At 35.2% G+C, this 7,672-nt stretch overlaps 1 protein-coding gene across 1 annotated transcript; it reads left to right on the top strand.

Annotated features, from left to right (window-relative positions):
- Positions 1–290: 290 nt before the first annotated feature.
- Positions 291–5,406, top strand: LOC132067444 (transcription factor BHLH089-like). The gene is made up of 6 exons (XM_059460676.1): positions 291–694; positions 1,846–2,034; positions 2,173–2,238; positions 3,779–3,847; positions 3,972–4,040; positions 4,916–5,406. Exons 1-6 carry the CDS (start codon positions 449–451, stop codon positions 5,054–5,056), a joined length of 780 nt encoding a protein of 259 aa, XP_059316659.1. The 5' UTR covers positions 291–448; the 3' UTR covers positions 5,057–5,406.
- The last annotated feature ends 2,266 nt before the right edge of the window (positions 5,407–7,672 follow it).

Below are 7,672 nucleotides of genomic sequence, written 5' to 3'. Positions count from 1 at the left end.
GAAGCATAAGCACTAATTATGTTAAAAGTTAGCCCTCCCAAAACTAACTTAATGGTCATTATCCTATCATTTACCCTCCCGACCTTTTGCTCCCTGAGTTCTCTGTCTAAACAGTCTTTAATACCGTAATTCATTTTGATTGAGAAGTATATATAACTATGGAACACTAAACGTGCAAGAATTAAATGGTACGGAGTTGAGGTAGACATACATACACAAGACAATAAAAGCTGGAACTGGACCCTCCAGAAAAACCTCATTCAAAGTCATTTCATTTCAATTCCCAAAGAGTCTCCTCTCCCCCCCTTTCTTCTCTGGTGGTGTACGCCAGTAGGTAACCCAACAACTTCCCTTTATATCTGCTTCTCAATTCACATTTCCTTACGTGAATGCCTAACAACACTTCATCATCATTTCCCTCGGACTCAAACTCGGATCGGGTTTTGAAATGGATCCTCAACCTTCCATAATGAACCACGCCGCGCCGTTTAATTTGGCTGAGATCTGGCAGTTTCCTATTAATGCCGGTGGAGACGCCACGGCGTATACTTTGCCGCCACCGTCAACGGCGGCGGCGCATAATGTGAGTGATATTCCAAAGAATACAAATTACAGTGGCGGTGGTTCAGTTAGGAAGCGACACGTGGATGATGAATTTGCTAATAAAGGAGTTTCCACTAGCGGCAATGGCTTGGTAATCTATTATATTACTATCTAAATTAACCTCTATTTTCTACTATTTAGCTCTAGTAACTGCCAATGTTAAGTAAATTCTATTGTAGCCTGGTATTCTATCAAATTGACTTATTTTTCTACTATATTTAGCTGTAGAAACAACTGTGATGTAAGTTAATTCTACTATACATTTAGTTGATACAGTCAGACCTCTGTTTTCTCGGAACCGGCCTCTTATGTTACATTTTACCTCTCTATAACACTTTTTTACCTATAACACCAATTATATTTACAAGAGTACACTCTTTGTAAAATTAACCCTCTATAACGACTATCTTCTTTTTTGGTAATATAATAAGTAACGATATCTATAGAAATAGAAACTCTAAGATCACCAATAATAGGTCTAGAGATTTTGATCAAATATTTTGATACTTTATTTCTGGCAAAGAATATTATATGAATATATAGATTTTCATCTTTAAAAGATTTTCCTTATTTATACAAAGCGTGAATAAGCTTAAGATTTGGCATTAAAGTTCCTACTTCCATAGCAGGCTAGCAGCATTAAATAATTTTGTCATTTTTTATAACACTAAAAAATGGAACATTAGATTTTATGCATCTTTTTCGCCTACAGTAGCCAAATATTTTTTAAATGTCAAGTTCCTATAGCAGTCAAAAAATCTGGAACCAACGATGCTGTTATAGAGAGGTTAACTGAATAAAGAAAAACTGGGGATAACTTGAGAAAGCCAGTAGAGTACATTGCTTATTTGATCCTTATGGTTACTTCATTGTTTCCATCAATAATAATCATAATGGAGATATTGGCTGTTGATTTGTTCTCACTATTCTATCTGAATCATGTTTATTAAGTACTTTCGAGGTGATTAGACATTTAATTATTCTCCAGCTTAGGAGAAGTGGAATCTTGGTTTAAAATACAAATTATTTGCCAGTATTGGGAAGAAATGGGCTCAAACAAAATGGTGTGTGTGGAGGATCCATATTGTGATCCTAACTAGTGCGGGATTGAAAATTAGTTGGTTGATTGGAGGTGAAATCAAATTTCTTATATTGAACGTGCATTGTGAGAAAGTGATTATTTTTTTCTGCCTTGTTAATTTTTGACTTAATCTATTAATATTAATTTGGTGATTTGAGCAGACTGATTCTGATAGTAAGCGGCTGAAAGCTACAAGATCGAATGAGAATTGCCAATCTAGAGGTGATGGGGAAGGGATTTCAGGAAAATCTACAGAACAACCTGCAAAGCCTGCTGAACCACCAAAAGATTATATTCATGTGCGAGCAAGGAGGGGTCAAGCTACTGATAGTCACAGTCTAGCAGAAAGAGTAATTTTGACTAATATATTTTCTTCTAATTCGGTGTCAAATGTTAGACTTTTTGCTGTAACAGGTTTGACATGATATAAAATGATGGTTATATATGACAAATATAGTCTTTTGCTGATTGGACTATTTGTTGTGCAGGCTAGGAGAGAAAAGATAAGTGAGAGGATGAAAGTCCTCCAAGATATAGTCCCTGGTTGTAATAAGGTGCGCTACTGCACCTTCCGCTTTCTTTTCACTGTTTAAAATCAGAAGTGCTTGGTTTTCATCTGCTGTTTTTCTGTTTTGTAATGATACTTGAGTAAATACTTTCTGATACTAAGACTTTTGGAGCGTCCCCACCTTTAAGCGAGATGACATATTTTTAGGTTCACTAGCAAAGCCTGCTCCCATAGTAAACTTCAGACAAAGCCTCACAAATATTTCTTTCAGATTTTGTGGACATACTAATTCGGTGAAGGTTAGACTCCAAATCTCCAACAGATAATGTTGCAACAAGGACACTTATTCTTGGAATGAAGATTTAGCTTTAGCATTTTAGCGATGAATTACTTGTCAAACAAAGCCCTTATCCCATAGTATTTTATTTTATTTTATTTTGACAAGTAAAGTCAACCCATGTTATTTAGGTCGAACTTGTATTTTGTTTTATCATTTATAAGTAAAGCCCTTGTCCCATGTTATTTAGGTGGAACCTTTATTTATTGCCCGTTCTGATTGACATATTCAATATATGAACCTGTCTTATCCAAAAATTATCAATTTTCTTAATTTCTTGAAACTTGATCTTGTTTGAACTGGTTGCTTTTTAACAAAAGCACGTGGATTTCTTTGTATATTCCATGCCCAAGCTCTTACTACATATCAGACGTGCTCCTCTCATTTATTATGATAACAACTGAAGTGTGAGAATATATAAACTGAGACAACTAGATAGAATTAAGCAGATACAACTAGAATTAGAAAGGAGGGGGACTAAATTTAGAAGAAAGAAATGATTAATAGCAAATAATGAAAGCAGCTAAGCATTCAAGTACAAACTTGTAATCCATGGGAGAAGGGAACTGAAACTCATACATGGATTCTTACTAGGGAAGAATTCAAGAGGGTCCAATGAAGAGGTTATAGACAATTTCATAAACTCTCAAAGAGTATCTTCACATTATCAAAAAATATGAACCAAAACCCTAAAGACAACTAATTATACTAAGGGTTACATAAGACATAGATAATTACCTAAATGTCCTTGGGCCACATCCTAGTTAAAATAAGCTAAATCAGCTATTTGATACTTTGTGCTCCTTGACTCAAAGCTCTTGATTGCTACATCCATGGCCTTGATGACGAGTTTAGCGTTTTTGGGCGTTATCATATTACTGTCCAAATAATCCATAACTAGACCAACAAACGTTCCTTCTCATAAAAAAAAATTAGACCAATGGTGTTCCTTTGGTTACGGATATCTAATCTAGTGAACCTAGAACTGTCTCAAAGCTACTGGCTTTCGCCACATTAATGGAGATGGGATGGTGGAGGTCGAACTTCTTTCTTCATGATATATAACATAAACGGCTACCCGTGAAATATAAACAAATAAATAAATAAACATCTGAAGTTGAATTAATGTTTTTGGTTGAAATGAGATGGATGGAAAAAACTCAGAATAAACATCTGAAGCTGAATTAATGTTTTTGGTTGAAATGAGATGGATGGAAAAAACTCAGTTTGATTGTTTTTCCGGTTACAGGTTATTGGCAAAGCTCTCGTCCTTGATGAGATAATAAATTATGTTCAATCATTACAGCACCAGGTTGAGGTATGCTCGCCACCCTATCCGCCACACAGGATAACAAAAAGAATGTATTAGCATCTATCCTGTTAGCTGTTGGTGTGTTCTAATTGTGAGAATTCTGCGGTAATACATGTTCTTGATTCTGCAGTTTCTATCGATGAAGCTTGAAGCAGTTAATTCAAGAACGCCAAGCATAGAAGGATTTCCAGCTAAAGATGTAAGTGTTGTATGAACTACTCATTCCAATGGGTTCATTTCTGTACTTGTGCACATCAATGACCAATTAGTAGTGACCACCTTGGCCATATGTATCATTTCTTAAACTGCTCTATACCTTTTTTTTTTTTTAAGCAACGCCAACTCAGTGCAATCTGACCTACCTTCTAGCTTACTGGACTGTGGGTGATTCTGTGCCCTAATTTGACATCTGTCCTTTTTCAGCAAATGAGTCGATAAACGTGCCCCTGGCAACCTTGATTATAGTATTTAACTGGCCACCTTCTTTCTCTTGGGGGACGGGGAAAATAAATGCCTTGTGTCTGCATTTAGCAATTTGTCCTTGTTTCATGTTTCTTCATTAGCTCCTTGAAGTAATACTTGCTGGTTAAACATCATTCATATGTACCATATATTTCTGAGTACTGAGCCAGAAGATATGTTCAGGACTACTTAGAATTTTATGGCCAAACAACAGTACTTACTCTGTTTCAAAAATTCGTGACCATAAGCATTTCCGATAAAATGACTGGTGGAATACTCGTTTCTCTGAATTTGGTCCTTTTTCCTGGATGTCTTTTATTTGTATCTCGCTTTAAACACTTTATGCACGTGGGACTGCCAATTTTTGTGGATCAGAGGGAGTTAGGGAACAGTGCGTAGGTTTTAGGTTTTGATAAATTAGTAAACTGTAACGAAAAAACCAAGGTAATAGTTGTAAAGACAAGGGGAGGAGATACATTATTAGGTCTGAAAGTGGAAAATATTCTATGGTCTTAAAGAGTGGGATAACAAAAAGATTTGCACTGGGAGAAGTGTTTTCCTCAATTTTTAATCCTACATGAAACTGATGACAAGATATTTTAATTTTTCTAGTTCGGACAGCAGACATTTGATACAAATGCGATGGCAAATGCAATGACGTTTGGTTCACAAGCTACAAGGGAGTATGCCAGGGGAACGTCACCAAATTGGTTGCATATGCAGCTTGGTGGAGGATTTGAAAGAACACCATAAGTTAATAAGATCATTAGGAGTCTAATGCCTCTGATGATCGGCAGACATGGCTAGTCAAGGTTTCGTAGAGAGCTTATATCCGGTATCTTTGTCAGGCACAGAGTTGTTGAATGTCTAGTACAGCTGATGGACAGACAACCACATCTTCCACTTCGTTCGTTGGTAAAGCATCTATCTTTTTATACTTGTAGCAGGCACCATATTCTCTTTCGTGAATACTAAGCACAGCTGTTAAAAATGACAAGTATTCTTGTGAAAAGGCCTATTTGATATGTATAGAATTGGGTGTGTCAAGATTCTGAAGTTGTCTTTCTATACTAGCTTAATAAAGTGTTCTGTTCCGTCCTAAAGGCTAAACCCCACTAATGTGTTTTGCTCTCTTCCTGTGAAACTATCACAAAACTAGAAAATATAGACATTTTGCAACCCGGAGATTATTATTATTATTATTTTTACCACCACCACATATTTATATGCTTAAAGATTTTTTAGGATCTAAGGTAGCGAAGACACCCCAATGGAAAAATCCAAACTTTAATGTCTATTAGCAGAATAATAAAAATAAAAAGACAACAAACAAACAAATCAACGGGGAGAAAACTCTCTTTGGAAGTATGCACGCATATAATTTCCACTCTCGTTTAAGGTAACTCAAAATTGTTGAGTCTCACCAGAGATAGTAGATAGCATCAAGTCTTGTAAATGGGGGAAATCAACGTTTTTGTGTTTCGATTGCTCTCAGCGATTTGTTTTGGTTTTCTACTCGGTGGTTAGTACTCGCTTTGGAATCCGACTAATATGGGTTTGTGCCGGAAAATTATACTTCGGTAATAAAGCACTCGCTTTGAGGTCCGACTAATATGGATTTGTGCTGTCAAGTTTTATTTCGGTAATAAAGCGCTTCCTATCAAATGCGATTTCATTCTCAGGATTGAATCAGTTTGGTAGTAAAACGCTTCGTATCAAATGCGACTCCATTCTTAGGATTCAATGAGTTTAGACATTACACTTTATACCAAATCAAACGTTGTTGGATCTTCAATTTACTAGCAATACCGTTTAAAGATATGGTAAACTCAGAAAAAAAAAATGTCGGTAGATAATAAAGAGAGATGACAAAACGAGAAAGGATGCATCGTATTCTCATCAATTTACGCATTTTGTTCTGGACAATTCCTAACTCGAAAATTTGCTATTTCCACCGTATTTAACTCAGTTGTTATCTATTCTTCAATCCTTAACTGGTCTTTTCTGTCACATCCCACTCTTTTATCTCATTAAAATTATCTCTTACTCCATATTTTGCTTTAAAAAAAAAATCTCTGTTTGATTACTTTCAGTATATATATACTTAACTAAAAATATTCAAAAAGTCATTCTACAATAAACTATTTTTAAAAGTATCTTTTTCACTATAAAATAAGAATTTTTTTCTAACAATATTACAATAAGCTACTGAATTGCGTAAAAATGTGGCAAAATTTCTAGTTTTTCGTGAGGCAACCTTGAAATATGGAAAGGGTGCGATGTTTGAGACTAGCTACTCAATGTGAAAAAAATATCTTAAATGGGCGTGTTTTGACCAAATTATACTTGCACCAATTTCTTAACAACAAAATGGAGATGATTCAACCCTCAAAGTTTGGTAAAAAAGCACCCATCAAAGTTTATAAGATTGGGACCTTTTTGTAATTGGTTGCTTATTACTAAATTGACACCCAAAAGATTACAATAACCATTAACCAACACGACGTACACGATTAGAAAGAGCCAATAACCGCCACGTACCTGAAAATTTCAACGGTTTTGCAGTTACAATGCGCCAGTGCGCACATTAGCACTAAGCATGCGTATCGTATCGTACCAAGTCCTTGCTGCTATATAGAAATAAAATAGGACAAAATAGGAAAATCATTGCGAAATACAATACCACCCAAACGCCCTCTATAGCGCGTATAAACCTAACATATTATTTTATATTATTTAGGCTTTAATGCATATTCAGGCCCCTAAACTTTTTTTTTTACATTTTGACACTTCAACTGAGTGTTGTTCCTATTGAACTCTGAACTTGGCCTCAATTGTGTCTATCAAACACAATCCAACTTATACAGTAACATATATGGTGAGTTTCATTTTCTTTAGCCTTGCGCGTGAATGTCAGTCGCATCTTACGTAGAAAATTCAACCAATTAAAATACCGCACCCATTTTAATTATACACATCAGATAGGAAGAAGTGTGCTACTGTGTTATACAAGTGAAGAAGCACACTTAAACTAATCAAATAACAAAAATGGAAAATAAGAAATCAAATTTGGAAACTAAAACTGAAAACTGAAAAATAAGAAACCAAAACTGGAAAATAAGAAGCCAAAAATATTAAGCAACACTAGATCCTATTATGTTATTCCATAATCCCAAAAAAGGTTCAAAATCAATCTCAAAAGGCTCGTCTTCAATTCTTGGTTGGCCTAATTGCTTGGTTCTTCAAAAAAGATCGTTATACACATATTTTAATGATGTGTATAATTAAAATGTGTGGGGATTTTTAATTGGTTGAATTTTTCATGTAGGATGCGATTGACGCCCGCGCGCAACACTAAAGAAAATGAAA

This window comes from Lycium ferocissimum, chromosome 8, assembly GCF_029784015.1.
Source record: "Lycium ferocissimum isolate CSIRO_LF1 chromosome 8, AGI_CSIRO_Lferr_CH_V1, whole genome shotgun sequence".
Taxonomy (NCBI): Eukaryota; Viridiplantae; Streptophyta; class Magnoliopsida; order Solanales; family Solanaceae; genus Lycium; species Lycium ferocissimum.
Note: the sequence above shows the minus strand (reverse complement) of the source record. Positions and strands in the feature narration are given on the sequence as shown.

Coding starts and splice junctions, on each gene's coding strand:
- LOC132067444 (XM_059460676.1), top strand. CDS start 449: ATGGATCCTCAACCTTCCATAATGAACCACGCCGCGCCGTTTAATTTG. Junction 2,035..2,172: donor GTCACAGTCTAGCAGAAAGA/GTAATTTTGACT, acceptor TTTGTTGTGCAG/GCTAGGAGAGAAAAGATAAG. Junction 3,848..3,971: donor CATTACAGCACCAGGTTGAG/GTATGCTCGCCA, acceptor TTGATTCTGCAG/TTTCTATCGATGAAGCTTGA.